Source organism: Quercus lobata, chromosome 9 (genome assembly GCF_001633185.2).
Source record: "Quercus lobata isolate SW786 chromosome 9, ValleyOak3.0 Primary Assembly, whole genome shotgun sequence".
NCBI lineage: Eukaryota > Viridiplantae > Streptophyta > Magnoliopsida > Fagales > Fagaceae > Quercus > Quercus lobata.
The window spans coordinates 35,270,447-35,294,160 of NC_044912.1; the positions used below are offsets into that span (position 1 = coordinate 35,270,447).

Genomic DNA, 23,714 nt, shown 5'->3' on the forward strand with positions numbered 1-23,714 from the left:
TAATTTTCTGTAACATTTTCTTCTTTGGTATATTTTGTTGTTAGAAGTATGGCTTTGATTATGTGTGGTTTATATGTAAAATTTGTATATTGACGTCTTGAATTGAGGTTGATTTTGGGTACAGTTGACATCAGGCAGTTGATTTTGTACAGTTGATTTTGTATATAAAACAGCCTTTTAAATTCTAATGTCATCATCTTATTCCTCTCATTGCAAATTGAACCAAATTCAATGGAAATCTCCCACTTGGGTTTTGTCCTGTTTATGGGTTGAAAATATATATCTTGATTTTTTGTAATCCTGGGATCTAATGAATGTAGCAACAACTTATCAATTGAAGAAGATGGTGATTGTACAAAATTTCAAAAACTTGATGTTCAAACCAATGTGCAACTCACACCAACATCTGTACTTAAGGAAAACAAAAGGGCATATTCAAGGACTACTACAAAGCAATAAAGGAAGAAGATACAAAAAACACTTTAAAGTTGTCTTTCAATCTCTAAGATTTTCTATGCACAATTTGGTTTTAAATTGAAACATAGAGGAATTAAACTCTTATATTTAGTTATTTGAGGATTTTTTTTAGTATAGCGTTAACTGTTTGTCTATATACATCTAATTTCTAAATATTGTAGTGTTCTCTTTACATTTTAAAAACTCATGAGACTCAATTTGAATTGTAACTTATCATGTTTAAATAATTTCTTTTGAATTTTAAGTAATTAATATTTGCATTGGTATGTTGTTGAGACTCAATAGTCGTGTCTTTAAAATCAAGAGGAACTGAAAAAAAATATCTAAACTTCAACATTTTTTAAATATAATGAATGCATTGAATATTTAGTGGAAGACATGAAATAAATGAAATTGAAAAATAAGAACGTGCTACTAGAGAATTGATGCTGAATTCCAATAGCTAATGTCACATCATTTGGAAAAAATTGGTAGCTTTTTCATGCATCGCACAGGTTAGCGACTAGTTATTATTATTATTATTATTATTATTATTTTAGAATCATCTTCAAATAAATAGTGATGGACTTTTAATTGTTGAAAATACTACAGGTAAAACATAATTTAAGCACATTACAATGGGGCATTCTTATGTGTCTATTAAAAAAAAATTCATTTACCTTATAAAACAAAATCTCTAACAAAAAGACTTATTAAAAAATACATTTTTATTATTAAAAATACCAAATACGTTATAAACAAATGAATGACAATAGTTACAAACAATAAAATTCAATACAAATTATATTTTATAATAACATTAATTAAAGTTCTAACAAGTAACAACATACAATAGAAAAGTTTTTGTGGGGGGCAGTTAGTCAGGAGGTATTATTAAGGCGGTACGAATTGGGCCTACAACTCAATCCGAGGACATTAACTAATCCGAGAATGACCAAATGAGGTTATAATGGAAATGGTATAAAGAGAGAAATAAAAATAATACGAGATAAGTCCAACACACGTCCGAGGAGAAAAACCATATCAGGAACAAGGATCCGAGGTTAGTAAGAGTTTCATATCACCCTAGACCTTCTTCAAAGTTACATCACAACTAGGAGTTGGATGTTGGACAAGGGGTAAGTAGAGAGAGGCAACAAATATCTTCAAAAGCTGTTACCTCTACATTAAATGCCTCTCAACTAACTCTCTGGCCGCATTAATGTAGAAATGATACCTGAACAGTGACCAAACAACCTTACAGCTACTATTTGATGGTTCTGGGAGGTGTTGGATAGGATAAGAAGGAGCTCTTAGAATCCAACCTACATGTGTATGGTAGGGATAACACAAAGATTGTAATATATAGCACGGAAAGGTGACCTAAAAGGGGGATCGAGAAAAAATCATAAAATCTAGGCAATAATATCGTGGGTTCTTGTAACTGTGTTCATAATCAAGATATTATAAGATAAGTTTCTTAGGCTGTGCCGAAGACAGAATTTTTTACTTTACTTGTGCTTAACAATCTTAATTTAGCAACTTTTATGATCCATCTTTTAGAGTATAACTAGTTCTTTCACTCACGCTCTATAAATTCATTGTTTGGGCTTAAACCCAATCTCATACTTGGTCTAATCCAAATACTGTCCTTACAGTTTTCATCTCAACTCATCAAAGTTTCGTCTATTTTTTTTTCTCGAAAAAAAAAAGTTCTATCTAATTTTAGGAATAAATGATTTAGATTTTAGGAAAATAAAATGAAATGAGATTTTTTTTTCTTCTTCTTTGTTTTAGGTAAAAGAGTTATGTAAATTACGCTTCCAATAACAAATTTATCAATATAATCATTAACATTTTTTAGTAAATTTCATTTAAAATTAAATTTAATGTTGGACAAAAAGAATATTTATTATGCATTAAATAAGCTTGTTTCAAGATGGCGAGCAATTTCAAGTTAAGCTAGTTAATACAAAATTAAAACATTTATTAATCATGTTATAGCACATAGGGGCCAATCTACACTAAAAGTCTTTGTAAACAACTTATTTAGTTGAAATTACAATTTTTTTGCCGAATGTATTGTAGATAAAGCTAAAAAGTAGTTGAAATAGTACAATGACTCATAAATAATACCAAAAAGTATAATGAGATTCATAAATAGTAAAAAAACTAGATTTTTAAATCAATGCCAAACACAATCCAAATGCTAATTTACAAAAAAATAAAACGTTTTGTATTTATATTCATATTAAATATTGTCACCCTTATCACAGTGTTTGAATAAGTGAACTTAATCATTTGATGAGATCTTACTTTAATTATACCACACATATTATATAAAATAGTCATATTGTCATGATCTTCACTTGATTGTTGTTGTTGTTTTTTCTCTTTTTTTGTTGAATTATACATTGTCAATTTGTCATGTCAAAAAAGAAAGAAAAAGAGATAAATGAAGAGAAGATGAAAGTAGCCATTTTCCAAGACAAGATTAGTAAAATGATTATTTAATTAACACTGTTTAAAATATATTTAGAAATTTAACATTTTTCTAAATTGAGTTAATATGATTTTAAGTGAAATTATGTTTTTTTTTGGGTTTCCCACCGTGTTTCCTCAAGACTTTCAATCAGAGACTAATCATTGTTCGTACTGGGTGGGCCCACAAAGGGGTAAAGCACTGGCTCAGGAAATTCTTTTCAAAGTGCAGGTAACAAGACTTGAACTAGGGAGCACACTTAGTCAAGCCCAATACAAGCACTTTGAGATCAAGAGCCCAACTAACTTGACTAACCCCCTGGGTTAGTGAAATTATGTTTTGAAAACATAATTTTGACACCTAAATTGCATTGAAATTAGTTTAAAATCATTTTTTTTTTAGAGAAGTTTAAAATCAATTTAAGCATTAACATCATGCCTTCAAAACACAAATTTTTAAACAATAAAGAAAAAGATTAAAGACCCATTTGATAAAGCATTTTAAACACATGTTTTTAAATTTTAAATAATATTATAAGTATTTTTACACACTTTTTTATCCACACATATTTTAAAAAAATACAAACAATATTACTCAAACTCTTTACCAAACATATCCTAAATTCTCGAGTAACTTAAAAAAAAGATGGAACTAATTTGGATAAATAATATTAAAAATATACTATTATTTTGAGGTGTATGACACGCTCCTTAATGTGGGTGGGATTTTCACACAATGCTCTAACGAGCAAGAAACCAGAAATTCGTTTCCGCATGCCTGAAAAGCAGACAATAGAACCCAAAATAGTCGAACGTGGGGTTCGCTTGGATACCCATAAATCTTAAAGGCAAAAACCTAAATTACCAAAACATCCCTACATAAGTAACAGTCCAAAATAAACAACTAAAAAACAATAGTCCACAGTAAAGGAGACGGAAAATTACCAAATTAATGTTGTCACGGACTCATGATCACTTGAGCTGCAATTATCGTAATGAAATATAGATTAGACTAAATAATTTGTTCCTCTCCAATGCTAACTTAACTAACTAATTCCTCTAAAAAAAAAGAATAAATAATTTGATATGTGTTATTTATAAATTGATTAGGTAAAATAGGAATTTTCTTTTTCCTTATATTAAGAGCATTTGCATCCGTGAGTTTTTAGCCAAATTTATTATAACATACTTACTTTGTCAGTTTAGGTGATCTATTATTTATAGACAATTATATCAGCTTCAATATTCTATTACTATTTTACTTTAAGATTATTTTCTTTTTCCTCAAATATGTTTTTTTAACCCAACTTTCCTAAGGTGTGAATAAAATAAGATTTTTATTTGGGGTATTGATTGAACAATGCTCAATAGATATACCGAGGACATTGTTCATTGTTAAGTTTTTAGGACAAAATATTGAAGGTTAACGTATGGAAGTTTTGGGTGAGTTTGGCTTTTTATTTATTTTTAATACTAAACAGGGCTTTAGCTAGTATCGGAGGATGTAAAAAAATATCTATTTTACATTTTCCAAACCTACTTTATCTATTTTATTAACCCAATTTATAACTCACTTAGCATCCTAGTTTTTATTTTTACTTACAACTTATTCAAATAATATAAACTACATCATCAAATAATATAAAAAACTAATTATCAAAAGAGAGAGAGAGAGAGTGTGAGAGATTATAATATATATATATATATATATTTATTTATTTATTTACAACCTTATGAATAGAAAGTTGTGTAAATACAAACTTACTGTACATAGTTGTTAAATTTTGTTAGCAACTCACACCTAGATAAAGCTCAATTCAAGTAGATGGGTTGCTAAAATAGCAACTTGAGGATTTTTACACTCTAGCATCATTGGGGTTGCAAAAACCCCCTATTGCTATTTTACATCCAAACAAAAAAAAAAAAAAAAAAAACCACTACATCCAGTGGGTATATTCAAATTTTTTTATAACCTTGCTACAGTGGGTTCTTATTTATAAGAACCACTTGTAAAGAATTTTTTAATATAATAATTTTCTCTCCCCTATTATTATTATTGAGTTAGATTTTTAGATATATATTAAGAGGATTCAAAAATGTAGTTATTGCTTTTTTTACTGTCAAAAATACCCCTAATCTAATTAGATAACTCTTATTCTTAATGTGGGGCCCAAATGATTTATGGGCCAGGCCCATCTACCCGGGGAGAATCCGAAGGCCCAAGCCGAGGAGGGCTATGGCCCAAGCTCGACAAAATAGCCTATGGATACCGCCGAGGACAGCTCAGTCCTCGGCAGACCCAAAGTCCCCCCTGAAAGAAGGGTAAAAACGGTATAGGACTGAAACTTGGAAGAAAGATCTAAAATATCCAGGGAAAGCTGCCCTTACTGCCATTCAACGCTCTGAACCTAACAGAGCCGCATTCTTTGGCTTTTACAACCACCCCCAACGACTTTGAATATGGGCTGATGAGACTTGGAAAGGTTGATCCTATACGTGGACGAAGGACAATGAACGCAGGCAAATATAAAAGGAAAAATAAGTAACCTAAAAGGAGGGGTTGAGAAAAATGGCCAAAAACCAGAGCCTCCCAGCCCACCTCCAGGAGAAAGACTCCAGGGGTGAAGGAAAACTTAAACTCGTACGAACACCGCGAAAAACCCACCGCCTGTCAACCAGGGCCTAGCCTTCCAAACCCACGCTCTACAAATGATATTGTTAGGGGCATTTTTACGTGCGAACCCGACACTGTTACGGTCCGCCACGAATCGCGTCCTTACAATTGGCGCCGTCTGTGGGAAAGGCTTGTGTGTTGGTATAGGATGTGGGTCGATAGAGTTTCTTCGTTATTTCTAACCGTTGGTTATAGAGTTCTAGTATAAAGTTCTGCTAGGGGCTACGTTTCTTGACCAGGGGCTTGGCTGAGGAGCTAACTCCCTTAAAGCCAAGGTCTCCTGTAAAGAGCAAACTAGGCACTTGATAGCGTTAATCGTATGGATAAACTCTAGGGGCTTGGTTGAGGAACTAACTCTCCTAAAGCCAAGATCCCACACAAAGAGAAAACTAGGTTTTGGACAGAACCAAGGCATTGTAAAGTCCTCGGACTCAAGCCTATGGGGAAACCAACTACTTGGATGATGGAAAACTAGGTTTTGGACAGAACCAAGGCATTGTAAAGTCCTCGGACTCAAGCCTATGGGGAAACCAACTACCTGGATGATGGAAAACTAGGTTTTGGACAGAACCAGGGCATTGTATGGTCCACGGACTCAAGCCTATGGGGAAACCAACTACTTGGATGATGGAAAACTAGGTTTGGGACAGACCAGGGCATTGTATGGTCCCGGACTCAAGCCTATGGGGAAACCAACTACTTGGATGATGGAAAACTAGGTTTGGAAGAACAAGGCATTGTAAGTCTCGCTCGGACTCAAGCCTATGGGGAACGCAACACCTGGATGATGGAAATAGGTTTTGGGACAGAACCAGGGCATTGTATGGTCCACAGACTCAAGCTATTAGGAACAACTACTTGATGATGGAAACTGGTTTTGGACAGAATAGGGCCATTGGTATGGTCCACGGACTCAAGCCTATGGGAAACACTACTGATGATGGAAAACTAGGTTTTGGACAGAACCAGGGCATGTATGGTCAGGACTCAAGCCTCTGGGGAAACCAACTACCTGGATGTGGAAAACTAGGTTTTGGACAGAACCAAGGCATTGCATAGTCCACCGGACTCAAGCCTCTGGGGAAACCAACTATCTGGATGTGGAAAACTGGTTTTGGACAGAACCAAGGCGTTGCATAGTCCTCGGACTCAAGCCTCTGGGGAAACCAACTACGTGGATGAGGAAAACTAGGTTTTGGACAGAACCAAAGCATTGCATGGTCCATGGACTCAAGCCTATGGGGAAACCAACTACCTGGATGAGGAAAACTAGGTTTTGGACAGAACCAAGGCATTGCATGGTCCACGGACTCAAGCCTATGGGGAAACCAACTACCTGGATGAGGAAAACTAGGTTTTGGACAGAACCAAGGCATTGCATGGTCCATGGACTCAAGCCTATGGGGAAACCAACTACCTGGATGAGGAAAACTAGGTTTTGGACAGAACCAAGGCATTGCATGGTCCATGGACTCAAGCCTATGGGGAAACCAACTACCTGGATGAGGAAAACTAGGTTTTGGACAGAACCAGGGCATTGCATGGTCCACGGACTCAAGCCTATGGGGAAACCAACTACCTGGATGAGGAAAACTAGGTTTTGGACAGAACCAAGGCATTGCATGGTCCACGGACTCAAGCCTATGGGGAAACCAACTGCTTGGATGAGGAAAACTAGGTTTTGGACAGAACCAAGGCATTGCATAGTCCTCGGACTCAAGCCTATGGGGAAACCAACTACCTGGATGAGGAACCAACTATTTAAAAAAAAAAATGGCACATAAACCTCAAAATCCATCCGAAGAGAACTCCGCGTTAACAAATGGGTTAATACCTTGATTGCGCGGATTCCTCGGTCTACCCTCTGATCCTCAGTATCAAAGGGGTTGATGCGATACGGCGTAACGTATTATCCAAAAGCACAACCAAAGTCCCTCGCTACTCGGCTACCCTCTCGGACGAATTACTTAGAGTTTATCGTTCTCGGACATCGCTCTAGCATGCATCGCGCAGCACTCAGCGGTTATCCCGGTTAGTTCCAAGAGTTTAATTTATTGATGATTAACCTTGTTATGCTTGATAATATTTGTAAGTTTAAACTAGTAGGAATCTGTGTTAAGGCATTTTTCTGCCTGGAATATCATTAAGGGCAAGCTTATATTTAATATTCATGCATAAAGTAGTTGTTACGGAGAAGAAAGATATGTATAGAGAAATAGACACATATTTTATTAAGACAAAGGAACAGTACAGTGTACAATGAAAAACTGAAACAAAGCCTACATTGAAGCTAACTACGTATGTAACGAAAAATACAAGAGAGTGAAGATAAAGCCGAGGAGGTAGCACAGAGGAGAAGTTGGCTACTGCCTCGAGACCTTATTCCTCCTCAATGCTTTTGCACGCCCATAACTCAGGCAGCAAAAGAACCCAACTTGGGGCCTGCACCGGTGAAGAAAAGGTGCAGGGAACCTGACCTCAGGCTAACACCATCTACAGAAAAGGTGCAGGGAGCCGGAAGTTGGGGAGCCCCCGCAAAAATTTGCCTGCTACAAGGCAGACGGCGCTGATGGCGGAAATTCCTTCTTCTGACATACCAAAAATCTGGCATGACCAGAACCTGCTTCGGATTTTGACTAAAAGAAGGAGGAATACCATCTTCCTCCTGTCAAGACGGAGGACTGGCTTGAATCTGTGCCATCCTTGTCCATACCATATCACCTTGAGGATTCGGTGCCTCTGAAGCGTGCGGAGACCTTTCATCCCCATCCACGCCTCAAACATCTTGCTTTGAGGCAGTGGCACTAGAAAGAGAGATCGCGGATATGGAAGAAATATGGTTCTGAAGGGAACAGGAGAGTTCATGTGCAAGTGAAGTGATCCCCTATCCCATTTATACCCAGAAGTAAACCGGTGGCATTTAATTCACGCAGCGTCCCAAGGAACGCTACAGACAAAATGTCTCTGGCTCGATTTCCAACGTCGTCTGCAACCCTGAGGCTAAAGGAGTCTCGAGAAGGCGCACCTCGAACACTGGGACGCCAAAAAGTACCGCGTGATCAAAGACTACGGAAATACCTCTTAATTTGCGGGCCCAGTAAATTCGCGGCCCAGGCCCGTTCAGCATAGGGCCCAGGGACAGAACCAAGGCCTTGCATGGTCCTCGGACTCAAGCCTATGGGGAAACCAAGTACATAAAAAATTACAAGTTTTGGACAGAACCAAGGCCTTGCATGGTCCTCGGACTCAAGCCTATGGGGAAACCAAGTACATAAAAAATTACAAGTTTTGGACAGAACCAAGGCCTTGCATGGTCCTCGGACTCAAGCCTATGGGGAAACCAAGTACATAAAAAATTACAAGTTTTGGACAGAACCAAGGCCTTGCATGGTCCTCGGACCCAAGCCTATGGGGAAACCAAGTACAAAAAATTATAATTATTACAAGTTTTGGACAGAACCAAGGCCTTGTATGGTCCTCGGACCCAAGCCAATGGGGAAACCAAATACTTGGATAAGAAAAGGTTTGAATTTCGTAAGATGGGTTACTTGATAAAAATGTCAGGTCACTTCATCCACGGCTTAAACACCATAAAAGGTTAAGGCCAATAAAGTTGTAAGGAAGGTGGTGGAACGCCCCAGCATTTAGTCGTATAAGAAGGCTGTTCATTTGGTGGGTGATATATCTTCAAATGGTTATTCCTCACACGGCATCAAACCTTCGTTTTTCTCCTCGGCTAGCATGGGGTAAGTATTACTTTTCACTGGTCGGCCTTATTGTGCCAAGCATTTCTATTAAAGTTATGGCGACATCTTTTTATTATCAAGTATTTTGGTCTTAGTCGTCATTGATTTAGATGCTATATTATGGTGCCGAGCAGCGTTTGTAAATTAAAAAAAAAAAAAAGGCATAGAGACAAAACATGCGAAATAAAATAACAACAATTTTTATTAATACGAAAAATTATTACAACGTACAAAGAGGGGCTCAAACGAGCCTATACAAAATGTGAACTGCCTAAGCAACAATTACATCCGTAGTACAGATAAGTAAACTGTCAGGCGTCTTTTAAACTCGTCTTCGAAGTCTCTCCAATCTCTGCCTCAATACTGCTCATATTACGATAAGAACCTTCTTTGGGAAAAAATGAAGGAGAATGAAATAGTAAGGAAGAAATCAATGAAGAAGATGGAGGAGATGAATGAAGAAGATGGAGGACATGAGTAAAGAAGGAGGAGAAGAAGAGAGAAGAGATGAAAAGAAAGAAAAAGGAGCAAAAGAGGGAGAATTGAAAGCACCAGGATGGAACTGGTGCTAGGAAGACTAAGAAAGGGAGACGGAGGATAGCACCAGTGAAGGAAGAGAGGAAGAAGTAGAGACACTTAGTCCCTGCCTCGATCCTGACTCCCAACACACTGGAGCCATACTAGGTATGCTCATAGGAGAGCGGTTGGTACTGATGATGGGTGTTCTCGACTCGGTCACGCCGAAAGTTTGACATGACAAGTCCCTACTTCGGATTTTGACTGAAAGAAGGATGAGGTTGATTTTGAGTCTTCGCCATCCCTGTCCCGATCGAGCCATAATGAGCTTTATTGGAACATGGCGTTTATGGGAGGGGTCTGGCTCCTGCATCACTCGTTGTTATGGTAAAGTGTATCGCGATTTAGTTTATAAACCAGTGGGTAAAATGAACCCTAGGGGAGGCCAAGTATTTCAAATCTCAGAAGGATGAAAAGGAATTCTTTACAAAAACAATAATCTCCTCCCTTCCTTCTTATACAGAGGGTGGAGCGGGAGACATTTAATAGGTTCAGATCTCCAAAGGAATCTGTCAACACAAACATGCCGGTTCCGTTTCTCCACCCCATCAAAACAAACCGCCGAATTAAAGTAGTCTCGTAAATAGTGGCCATTAAAAGCACGTTTTGGGATACCCAAACGATAAGAACGCATTAAGCGCGAAATCAAAAACTGTCTCATAGACCGGTGCATTTCTTGGACAGACAAAGAGCCGCCAGCATTATTAATAGGCTAAATTGATTGGGCCGCAGGAAGAGGTTCGGCATCACCAAAACCCCCCTTTCCAACCAAGAGGTTGGACAGCCGGGTTTTGAGGGGCTATTGTGGGGCCCAAATGATTTATGGGCCAGACCCATCTACCCGGGGAGAATCCGAAGGCCCAAGCCGAGGAGGGCTATGGCCCAAGCTCGACAAAATAGCCTATGGATACCGCCGAGGACAGCTCAGTCCTCGGCAGACCCAAAGTCCCCCCTGAAAGAAGGGTAAAAACGGTATAGGACTGAAACTTGGAAGAAAAATCTAAAATATCCAGGGAAAGCTGCCCTTACTGCCATTCAACGCTCTGAACCTGACAGAGCTGCATTCTTTGGCTTTTACAACCACCCCCAACGACTTTGAATATGGGCTGATGAGACAAGTATCAATCTTGGAAAGGTTGATCCTATACGTGGACGAAGGACAATGAACGCAGGCAAATATAAAAGGAAAAATAAGTAACCTAAAAGGAGGGGTTGGGAAAAATGGCCAAAAACCAGAGCCTCCCAGCCCACCTCCAGGAGAAAGACTCCAGGGGTGAAGGAAAACTTAAACTCGTACGAACACCGCGAAAAACCCACCGCCTGTCAACCAGGGTCTAGCCTTCCAAACTCACGCTCTACAAATGATATTGTTAGGGGCCTTTTTACGTGCGAACCCGACACTGTTACGGTCCGCCACGAATCGCGTCCTTACACTTAAAAAATAAAAAATGCGGTTAAAATTGTAATTCAACAAAATTCAAAAAAAAAAAAACTATAAGATAAACTTTTTTCCTAAAAATTAGCACAATCTTTATTTAATATATTTCCCGCATGTTTGATTCATTTTTTTCCCTAAAAAGTGGCAAACATTAAACCAGAAGTTTACTCCATTTCAAATCCTAGATTTTAGTGTAGTTTCTTAAAAATTCCTTCCTGTATAAACTCACTAACAATAGATAAATTCAAATTAAAAAACTAAAAAAACTTCCAGATAATTCTCGGTATAACTTCCCACTAGAGTCCTAAATAGATTCAAACTTCTCTCCTATTTCTAAAAAACAAAAAATCTTTTCATCCGACTAACACAAATAAAACTACCACCCCCTCTCCTTCCCAAATACAGTTATTTCCAACCTATTAGATTGAGGAAAACTGCTTCTACCCTCACTTAACTTTCTTCCAGCATCTTAAAAAAAATTGGTTTTGGAGCATGTTCAAAAAAACTGTTCATACAACTGGCTTTATTCTCTAAAAGAAGATATGCAATATTTATTCTCTTCATCTAATGAGATTCTTCCTCAGTTAGAAGTCCTTTTTTTCATGAGTGAAGTTTACTATCCACCTAAATTTCGCCTCTTACTTGCTTTCGGGGACAAACACTAAACAACATCTCCATTAGATCTATAAAATCCAATTAATTCTCATGTAACTTTTGTAGGTTTGATTTTTTTTTTCTTCTCAATTGGAATTCACAATGGACTTCTTCGATGGTCAAATAAACCCATCTCTTTTGTTAATAACAATTTCTTACAGCCAAGTCTTTTTCCTACAATAATTATTTTTATTTGTTTGAAAAATAAAAAAAAAATTTATAAATTATAATAGAGACAAATTATTCACTTATATCCAAAAAAAATAGAAGAGCCTCTGTTAGGGGGTGTTTGGTAGAGGAGTTTGAGTAATATTATTCGAGTATTTTTGATATGATTATGAATAAAAAAATATATAAAAATATATATTAATATGTTTAAAATACTTTAAAAGTTGCTTGAAATGTTCTGCAAGATGGGTCATAAATATTTTTGCGGGTAAAAGAAGGATAGTAAGAGCCTATTTTATAAATAAAAAAAATGATAGTAAAAAGCCTATGAAGGGGACCACTAGTGACCGACTAGGAAGCATCAATGTCCACAACCGAGAATAAAAGATGTTGACGAGGACAAATTAGACCAAGAAAAAGAAAGCGTTTGAGACTCCAAGCTCGAGAATCTGACTAATGTCTGTTCACTCTATGCAACACATTTGTCCATTCCCAGACGCTCCATCCTTTTCAAAACTTTCCCTTTCCATCTCTCTCTCTGGGTGGAGAAAGTAGAGCAAGAAGAAGAAGCAGCAGCAAAACAAAACACAAACCCTAAACCCTGAAACTCACTTCTCTCTCTACTAAACCCAAAAAAACCCACATTTTTTTTTTAGTGTCTAAGCAGGTCTCACCAATCTTAGACCTTCCTCTCCATTTCTTCTTCTTTTTGGTAAACAAATCATAGAAGAAGAAGAGCAAACCAAAAAACAGTACCAAAGGTCCAAAACCCACTTCAATTTCTTTGAATACCAAAGCAAAAAACGCATTTCAGCCTCATTTATTGCCCAAAAGAAGCATATATTTTTTTCAGCTCTCAACTCTCAACTCTCTAAAACTCTAAACGATGCCAAATCAAAAACCCATCTTCCAAAACCTCTTCTTTTTACTCCTTTCCTTGTCAATCTTCACCAATGTAGCTCATGTGAGCTCAAAGTCCACCATTGAGCCCTGCTCAAACTCTGACTCTTGCAACGCTGTCTTGGGCTACACACTCTACACTGACCTCAAAGTCTCCGAAGTAGCCTCACTCTTCCAAGTAGACCCCATAGCGATCCTCACATCAAATGCCATCGACATCTCTTACCCTGATGTCGAGAACCACATCCTTCCTTCACAACTCTTCCTCAAAATCCCCATAACCTGTTCCTGTGTCGATGGTATTCGAAAATCGGTCTCGACCAAGTACAAGACTCGGCCTTCAGACACTCTTTCCACGATTGCTGACTCCATATACTCGGGTTTGGTCTCGGCTGATCAGATTAGAGAGGCTAATTCGATATCTGACCCTTCGGTTCTCGACGTGGGGCAGAGCCTTGTGGTGCCTTTGCCTTGTACTTGCTTCAATGGGACTGATAATTCGTTGCCAGCTACATATTTGTCCTATGTGGTGAAGCCTGTGGACACGTTGGCTGGGATTGCTGCAAGGTATTTGACTACTATTACTGATTTAATGGATGTGAATGCTATGGGGAGCACGGCTATTAAGGATGGAGATATACTTGCTGTTCCTTTACCAGGTATGTTTATCAGTTTCTTTGAGTTAAATAAAGCGTTTGATGTTTGTTCTATGTATGGTTATGTCTTTCTATGTATGTTTTGGTTGAATTTCATGTAATATTGTAGTTTTACATTACAAGTTAGTATTTGTTGTTAAGTTTTGTGATTTTAAGCTTTTATAAGTGAGGGTATACGTTCTTTGTAATATGTATTGTTAAACACACAATATTGTTAATATTTGTTATTGAGTTTTGTGATTTTTATCTTTACTTTTTGATAATTTAATAGTTAGCTATGAGGCTCCTGACAAGCTATGTACTATGCATTTATCATGGAATTTTATTTAAAAAATGTATTTATGATGGAATTTGTGTTAAGCACACGGTATTGTTAATGTTATACCTTCCGTTCAGAATTATATGTGTATGATGAATTTGCATGTTTTGGCAGTAAAGAATGAGTGATATTTTTAGTTGTTCTGAATTTGTTTTGAAATTTGCTGGTGCTTTTGTTTTGTACAATTTATGATTATTTGTTTGTAAATGATTGAGGTGGTAGGGTTCTTAGTTACTTTCTTCTTTGAATTACAGCATGTGCATCTAATTTTCCAAGATATGCCTCGGATTTTGGCTTGATAGTGCCGAATGGGAGCTATGCCATTACAGCAAGTCACTGTGTGCAGTGCAGTTGTGGGCCAGGGAACCTCAAGTGATTCAGCAACTTTGCTTACATTTTGATTCTTTTGTTGTTAATTTCAATCTTAAAGAAGATAAAATTTTCTTCTTTAGGTCTAGTATTAATCCGCTTTATTGTGTATTTATGCAGTTTGTACTGCATGCCTGCTTCGTTAGCTGTTTCTTGTTCGAGCATGCAATGTCGAAACAGTAATCTCATGCTGGGGAATGTTACATTCCAGCAGAGTAGTGCTGGTTGCAATGTGACTGCTTGTCATTATGGTGGTTACGTCAATGGCACCATAGTCACTAGGTATTGTTATCCATTATAATCTGGTGATTTATTTTTTAATCTTCTTATGTTAATCGTGAGATTCAATTTCTGAAATGGAGTTACATTTGAAGGTTAAGCTAATTCATTCCTAATTATTCTGCAGTTTGTCCACATCTCTTCAACCCCGATGCCCAGGTAAAAGATTTTGCATCCTATATTCCTACAGGGTACTTGGAATGCACATTAGAGAGGATATTATTCGCTTCTTGCTGTTAAAAATTGCAATGACTGCAACCCCCCCCCCCCCCCAAAAAAAAAAAAAAAAAAATCAAAGATTTTGGTAATGTTCTTCTTGATATCTTTGTTGGTGATGATGATATGGTGAAAAACTATTTAACACAGTGGATTGTTTTTTCTCTAATGGAATTTTTTTCTGACAACCAAACCACTTGGATTTCAAAGCCTTTGTGCAGAATATGCTGAAATATTAAATTCAAATAAGGTCGAATTAGGGAGCCAATTAATGTTCAACAACTCACTTTACACTGAACACTTGAGTATGAATGCAGATGTAAAGTTGATATGTCTCGTTCACTTCAATGTTGAAATCTGTTGAAGTAATCACATAAAGCTTCACTTGACACTTCTATTTTTGTGATTTTATCACTGTAGCTCTTAAGTTGTTTTTGGATTGGTTTTTAAAAAATGATGCAGGAGCACAGCAATTTCCTCCACTTATAGCACCACCTAACTCAGTAACCAGGGATTCAATGTTTGCGCCATCACCTTCACCTCAGTCCAATGGCGCTGGAACCCCAACACCCAAGTCTTCGGGGGTGCCAACAACAACAACTGGGTCACTTCCAGGACTTGGACTTCCCCCTGCAAACAGCCCTATTGCAAGTGCTTCTTCTGATGCGTCCTCCTTGGTGAATTCATTAGCCACGTTTCCATCTGCATTTGTTTTATTTATTTTTGTCAAGCTCATGATGTCCATGTCATTGTAATACTGCTGATTATTGTATGCCTCGATGGCGGGGTTTTGTTCTGCATGGTTGATGCATTTTTTTGACTGGTTCAACTTCTTGTATTTAACTCTTATTTCTTTGTTTCTACTGTCAAACTCATTTATTGATGTGGAGAGTCCTTAGTTTCCTATTGGTGCCTGTTATATTGTTTTACTTAACTGCCTTGCTATGCATTCTGAGGTATGACCAGTTGCATTTCTGTAATCTATTCTTTGGTATTCATTAGCAGAGTGCTCATTCATTAGCAGAGTGCTCATAAATTGTGTGGGTGTACTGCTTGTCTGACTATGTATGTTGAATTTTTGTTTTCCTTTTGACAATTTTGAATATGCTGATGAGAACTTAATGGTTTTTAATTTATTGGAATCTCAATAACTTCAAATATCTGCAGCATGGTCTGCTCTTTGAGGTGTGACTTCAAGGAATTCTCTGTAAAATTTTATAAAATTGCCCCCACCCCATGCCCCATATGTGCATGGTTGCCGGATTTCTTTTTTGGTGTTTGAATTTACTAATAATTAGAATTTCATAACAAGATTGGGCTTCCCTTGAATATTAGTGCTCTGGTTATTACCTTTACTAATTAGTAATTAGTACTGTGCCTTGTTGGCTAAAGCTACTCTTGACCTATAAGGTAGGCTTCATGTACCGGAGTCCGTAGGTGACTCTTCCCTACTTTCTCAAGTTCCCAACAATCTTGGCTTTGTTAATCTTTTCTTCATTTGCATATTATTACTCTTGATTCGAAGTTGAGTAACAGATAAATGAGGAGGTTTTTTGTTTATTTTATGACTACTTTAGTTGGTTAGGGTCTGAAGTGTGTACAAAGAGCTGGATGGATTTTTTCATCTAGAATTTCATTCTAGAGCAGTAGAGCTAGCTTGTCTTTTATTTGCATCTTAATAATAGTTTAGTTTTTGGCGTGAGGAAGTAAAGCATGTACTTGAGAAAACAGCATTGCTGAGGGAAGAGTGACAGTGACATGCATATGTTCTCGAAATTGTATTGGGAAGACTTGCTTAGTAGGAGTTGGGATCAATTCTTTCTTTCATTTGACTCCATCTAAAATTTTGTGCAGTAATGGACTTTGAGCTTACACTTAGAACCAAACTACTCTACTTTCTGAAATTAGGAATTTGTTGGCGTGGGACTGGAAATGGGAGGGTGCAATAGCATCCAAAAAGTTCAAAACAAGCTGAAAAAATCTTTGCCATTGGATCAGATTAGAAAAGTTTAAAAACAAAGTATACAGTAAAAAGTTATTTGAAAAATATGATCCAATGGCAAAGATTTTTTCAAATTTTTGCAGACCATTGGATGCGATTACACCCCTTATTTGCATGGGATCCAAATCCGGAAATTAGAACTCCTGTTCATCTAATGAATACAGGCCATGTTGCCTTCTCATGGTTGACGTGGGAACTATTAGAACCAGGCATACAAATGGGGGATTAGGGAAATATAATCAAATGATAAAATTGTTGTGAACTTTTCATGAGCATATAAAGTTATATGATTCTAAACTAAGAAAATTTCTAATGCACACAAAAAATATTGAGACTTAAGCAGAAGCAGGTTAACCAAAGAACCTACAGCTGATCACATTTAGTGGGAATGAAAGAAAGAATCTCCTTTTTAAGATCATGAAGAACCAACATGTTTCGCTGCTGAAAGTTCCCGAAAACTGACAACCTACCCGTAGGCCTCATTGCCAAGCACACCAGTCCTAACTTGGTATCTAGTATCATATAGTTCTCTGCTGGCAACTCCAAATCTAATCCCTTGAAATGAAAAACCAATCTGGGGAACTTAATTTCCTAAACATTTTTTGAGGGCAAGTCAAAGCAAAGATCAAACTCTGTTGTGTATAAATATGACACCTGAAGCTTTGTTTGTGCCACGAACGCCTGCTTTAGCATGTCGAAAGCATCCTCTTGTAAACTAGTGACTGTGGTTTCGGAATCTATCATCAGGCCCCCACCTCCATTGCTGCCTATTTGGAACAATGATTTTGGTATGGGCAAGAGAGTTTGCCCAAATGTGATAACTTCGAGAGATAAGTAATAAAAAGATGGTAGAATTGGATTTCTTATCCATGGGGTGCTTTTGATTGCCCCATTTGAGACATTCAAATCTGCTAGAGAACCAAACAAAAGGCTACTACTTTTGTTGTCACCAACTGAAGTGAAACAGTACGAGAATTTCCTTGAACCAAGTTGTGAAACTAAGGACAAAGTTCCACGCCCAAGTCCCACTATCCCCACAACATTGTTCATTCCTATCACTTGGTTGTTCACCCCACACCCAAAACCTATCCTTGGCACAGAAACCTGTTCTTCAAAAGTGAGAGTTTCCCTTGATAAAAACCCTTGTGATGACAACCCATCCCCATAAACATTCAAATATTCGCAACACCCATTACCACACCTTGAATTTCTCAAAGCCTTACACAACTTACTAGAGCATGTAACACTTGAAAAAGAAGAAGATAGTTTTGGGTTAAAAACTGGGGTTGCTCGTTCGAAACAGTATGTGCATGGCTTGCATTATGTCCATATTAAGTCACTACCTGTGTCCATGATCGCAACCAAAGGCACCACGGGGGTCCCAATTGATAAGTTCATGAGGAACTCTTCGTCCCCAGCATAAACTGGGGCTCTAATATCATCAATTCGACCATTTTTTGTGATTGCACTAAGCTTCTCAAGTCGAGGTTTCACTTGGTTGATTATGGCTCGTTGGATGAGTTGCAGTTTTGTGAGGTTTTTTAGGCCAGCATCAATGTGTGTTAGGCTAACCCAGAAGCCGGTTTTTAATGGGTTATCATCAAAAGCTAGCCTTGATGAGAAAGTTAGCAATGGGAGAATTAGTATTAGAAGTGGTAGTAGTAGTAAGGGTTGGAGAGAAGTTGCATAATGTGCCATAGTGTGCGTGTTTTAGGGAGTGAATGGTAAGTTTTTGAAATGAAATATATAGTTTAGTGGCCTTATTAGAGAAAGAGGAAGAAGGGAATTGCCGTTATCATAATCTGGAACTGAATGTAACGGTTATTATTATGAGTAGTTGCTCAATCCTTTTGTAGATGTGTTGGAGAACCGGATCAACCAGTGTGAACAATGGGTGGAAGAGAAAACTTTAGTTTCATCACATGATTTATAAAATTCTATTAGAAAATATTATGCAAAAATGATTACAAAGATTTTTTTTTTTTTTTGAAACATTGGATGTTTTGATTCCTTAAAAAAATTTGAAACATTGTTGTTGAAGATGGTCATATTATCTATCCTAAAAGATCACATTAGATAAGATCATATTGTCTTCTTGTGTGACATGCTAGAGACACCTTAGATAAGATCACTTCGTTTTTTTATATTTTTTTATATAGGAAAATCACTTTGTTTTTTGATATTGCATTGTCTTTTTTTCCTTTTTCTTTTTTTGTGGATAATTTAATGCACAATGGAGGAAAGGGGATTTGAACTCTAAATGTTTCTGTTAGAAATGGCAAGAGATTCCAGTTGAGTTACAAGACTCTTGGCAATATTGTATTGTAATCTGTCCTTAGATGTTGTCTTTTATCATCATTAAAGAATTGGAGGGCCAAATTCAATATTACTCTACACTCTATACTGTGAATTCAACATTTAATCAAAAATTAAAATTATCAAACTTATATATTGGAAATCTGACATCATGCTACCAAGTAAGCATTGCAATGAATTGGTTGAACACTTAATTTGACTCATCACTTTCATCAACTTATTTAATTACACTTTTTCATTATTATCACAGATTTTGGATATAACATCTTTCAATTTTTTATTACTTATTTATTTGTTTGTTTATTTTAAGATACTAAATGCAATTGATGTAAATTTGGATCTGTTCCATTAAAAATTTAGGACAAAGAGTTGAAATTAACTTTGGTAACAAATTTGGTTTTGTGAAAGCTAAATTTTTCAACCAATTTCTATAGCAATTAACTATAGCAACCCTGTTTGCTATAGCTTCAAGGAACCAAGACAGGTTGACTTGGATGGGGGCAAAACATGGGGACTTTGATCTAACAAGTGCAAATATGATTGCAACAGGGCTGGGTTCTCTTGATCTTTTCCATGGAAAATGGGGTTGGGACCTAAAAATCCTTCCAAGAGTTCAAACTTTCCTTTGGAAGTGTTGTCATAACAGCATTGGAGTTAGAGAATGTCTAGCATCAAGAGGCATGAATATTGATGTTACCTGTCCTCTTTGCCAAGCTAATGTTTAATCAATTTCTCATGCCCTTCGAGATTGCCTAATCAAAAACCCATACGGATCCAGCTAGGAATCTCCACAACTAGTTGTTCCTTCGTCACTCAAGACTTCAACGAATGGTTGTCAACCAATTGTGCTACTATTAAGGCAAGGTCTTGGTGCACTATTCCATGGAATATAATGTTTTCGTTTACTGTTTGGACTTTGGACCATCTGGAACAATAGGAATCAGGTGGTATATTAGTAGGTTTAGGTCGATGGAAGCAAAGTATTGGAAGGACAAGCTCTTGATAGCTTCTGCATAAACGACTGTAGTTTAGTCTTTCTGTTTGTTATGCTACTTGTAGTTTAGGATGTGGCGTACTTAGTTTTTATTAATTATAGACATGCGTTGTTTGGTGATTGGTGTATTTGCATAACTAATTTTGGAGGGAAGATTTGGATAGATTAGGAAGTTAGTTAGGCTCAGTTAGTAGCTCTTTTCCTTGTATATATATGGATCAGTTTTGTACAATGAAATTAATGCATTTTATTCACTCATCAAAACTCTTATATGGTATTCAAGTGTAAAAGAACCAACCCCATGCTAGCTAAAGAGGCAATGTAGAGAGCAATGAAATTTTTCTTCTATGCTTACTCCCCAAAAACCCCTACCCACCTAGTTGTGAAGTAGATTTGATGGGAAAAAATGGCCCGTGTATGGGTTAAGTTGAATACAGACGGATCATCACTTGGTAACCTGGGGCTAGCGGGAGGAGGAGGAGTTATTCGTGATATCGAAGGTGCTTGGATCATGGGGTTTGTGAGGAATATAGGCATCACTTCTAGGTATATAGCCGAATTATGGGCTCTAGGGGATGGCTTTTACTCTGCATAAATAGAAATTTTAATACTATTGAAGTTAAGTTAGATGCTAAATCGATTATTGATGTTTTGTCTACTTCAAATTGCTCTAACAGTTTGGCTTCCCCTATGGTGGATGACTCAGGCTACTAGCTACCCAAATTCATCAGATTTAGTTTAACACATTGCTTTTGAGAAGCTAACAGGACTGCTGACAAGCTGGCCAGGATAGGAGTTGCCCAAGAAAATCAGTTTAATCTTTTTAGTTGTTCGCTTGTGGATGTTGTTGATGTTTTCTTAGCTGAGTTTAATGGTCTGTATTTAAACGGGAAGTGTCCTAAGACTATGTTTGTTCCTTAGTTTTCTTAATGCAACCCTCTTTTACCAAAAAATGAAAAAGAAAAAAAAGAAAACTGAATTTTTCATGTCAATGTGTTGGGTTTCTTTTTGCTCTCTTGCCATGCACATAAGCTGAAATTATCATGTCATATGAATTTACTGAGCTTTCTTGATGATTCATATAAAGTTTAGGAGTCATATCTGCTACTTGCCCACATAAGTAATGAGAAAGGCTAGTGACGCATCTTTCAAAGGATATTGAAAAAATCTTAAGAATTTATAAGCATGTTCTCATTGAAATCCTTAGGTAGTCTTCTCTTTGGCGTTAATATGAGTTAGAAACACCTATTGAGCCTAGGGGTGGCAAGAGTTTTCAACTTGAGAGAGAGAGAGAGAGACAGAGAGAGATAATTTTTTTTCCAATAATGCCCACTTGAAACTTTAAGAACCAAATGCGCTTTGAAACTTTAGGAACCAAATGGGTTTAAGGTAAACTTTAGGGAGCAACAATGTATTTTTGCCTGTATATTAAAATTACCAAACCACTCTTTTATACAATAATTTTTTTTAAAGGTCTAGATATTATACCGTTATTTACTTGATATGTCATTTTTTTTAATTATTTATACTAATATTAATTTTGTTACCTCAAACATAAGGCAACTGTGATTCTTATCGAATTATCTTCAGTTTCTCTCCATCATCTTTCAATAAAGCCCTAATAAGTGAAAATAAGGGGGCGTTTAGTAATATTGTTTGTATTTTTTTAAAATATGTGTGTGTGAAAAAGTCAGTAGAAATACGTGTAATGTTGTTTAAACACTGAAAACCGTTGTTTAAAATATCTTACCAAACACCTCTTAAGTTGTTGAAAACATCTCGAGTGGGAAAGGGGTTGGTAGTGGAAGTTTGAGGAAGGTTGAGATTTGACTTTAATTTTCAACGTTTTTGATGGCTCCGCTCCAGAGAATATGGGAAAATTCCTCAATATATATATATATATATATATTTTAAAATTTTGTAATTCATCCATCATCGTGTGGGGGACACTACAGTGTTTCTCTTTGTTGATTCTGATTGGATGTATTTCCGCAGTTATGGTTTATTTATGCATAGTGGAGGTTTATTCATCTTAAGGAAAGACTCATTAAGGAGAATTTATATTGACTGAAACGGTGATAATCATCATTATATTAACTTTTGTTGCCCATTTAATTTCGGCATAACCTTAGGTGATTGAAATTTATGAGAGAAAAGGTCGCTCTCTGCCTCTAGGGATAGCCACGCTATTTCCTAAGCTAGTGGAGCTTTCTTGTCCTTGTCTCAGTACAAGTCTTTTGTCTCCCTTAGTGGAATCTCTACGATTTTCTTTCCCCTTTACGTCAAACATGGACAACCTTGAAAACATGTGGAACAAACTCTTGCTTTTGGACTCAGAAGAAGATGGGGTTCAATGCTCTGTTGACTCTTTAGCGCCTCGTCTCCTACTTGCTGCAAAATTTCTAACGAAGAGGCTAACAAACATTGAAGCCGTTGCTCGCACTTTCAAACCCCCATGGAGAACACAGAGGGATTTTAAGATGAAGGATATGGGGGAAAATGTGATGGTTTTCGAGTTTGAGGATGAATGCGACCTTGAACGAGTCCTGGAACACGAACCTTGGACATATGACAAGCACCTGGTGATTTTTGAGAGGGTAATGGAGAATGTTCCCATCTCAGCCTTATCTTTCAAGCTCATTACTTTTTGGATCCAGATCCATGACCTTCCAATGCACAGCATGACTTCAACAATCCGTGAATCCATTGGAAACTCACTTGGGACGGTTCTTCCAATGACGGACTCTGAAGAGGAAGGTGGGAAAGGTAATTACCTAAGGGTGCGAGTACGCCTGGACATATCAAAACCACTTAGTCGGGTGCGAAAAATTTGGTCTGATGGTAGAATGGTTGGATGGGCTGCACTGAAGTATGAAAGACTACCAAACTTCTGTTATTGGTGTGGTCTAGTGACTCACGACGAACGGGACTGTGAAATGTGGCTTCGCAGTAAGCGAACTCTAAAAAAGGAAGACCAACAGTTCGGTGCGTGGATGAGAGCAGAAGCCGATTTGTCGTATCGGAAAACATCATTGATCGTAAATGGTACGTGTCCAAAAAAGGCTGGTCCACCCAAAGGGAAACACACTCGGGCTCCTTCACAGGCAACTGAATCATCTGGGGCTCAATCCAACACTGTAGGAACGATGACGGCGGCAATACCACTTCCGGTGGAGGCCGAAGCTGAAACGGAAGGTGGTGAAGGTAACGTTCAAAACCCGGATTTTCAGCAACCATTAACGCATGAAGGTAACGTTCAAAACCCGGATTTTCAGCAACCATTAAAGCCTATTGATGATGACGCCCGTTACAACTCTTCCCATCCGTTGGCCATTGATTTCACCTTCCATACCAGGTCAGTCACTTTCAATGCTAATAACACACCCAAACCGAGAAGCCATGCAAAACAAACCATAGGTCAGCCAAAGCCCAATACAAAAGCCCGAAACAAAACACCAACTCACCCCACA

At 37.3% G+C, this 23,714-nt stretch overlaps 1 protein-coding gene and 1 pseudogene across 1 annotated transcript; one reads left to right on the forward strand and one right to left on the reverse strand.

Moving 5' to 3' along the window:
* The first annotated feature begins 12,628 nt into the window (after positions 1–12,628).
* LOC115960842 (lysM domain-containing GPI-anchored protein 1-like) lies at positions 12,629–15,840 on the forward strand. Its single transcript, XM_031079835.1, has 5 exons — positions 12,629–13,752; positions 14,323–14,440; positions 14,558–14,719; positions 14,844–14,875; positions 15,395–15,840. The coding sequence occupies exons 1-5, from the start codon at positions 13,080–13,082 to the stop codon at positions 15,685–15,687; spliced, it is 1,278 nt and encodes a 425-aa protein (XP_030935695.1). The 5' UTR covers positions 12,629–13,079; the 3' UTR covers positions 15,688–15,840.
* Positions 15,841–17,297: 1,457 nt separating this feature from the next.
* On the reverse strand, positions 17,298–18,632 carry LOC115961654 (annotated as a pseudogene).
* Positions 18,633–23,714: the final 5,082 nt, after the last annotated feature.

Bases quoted from the DNA above. Each gene is read 5' to 3' on its own strand.
- LOC115960842 (XM_031079835.1), top strand. From the start codon at position 13,080: ATGCCAAATCAAAAACCCATCTTCCAAAACCTCTTCTTTTTACTCCTT. The intron at 14,720-14,843 runs GTATTGTTATCC...ATTATTCTGCAG, and splicing joins AATGGCACCATAGTCACTAG to TTTGTCCACATCTCTTCAAC. The intron at 14,876-15,394 runs GTAAAAGATTTT...AAAATGATGCAG, and splicing joins TCTTCAACCCCGATGCCCAG to GAGCACAGCAATTTCCTCCA.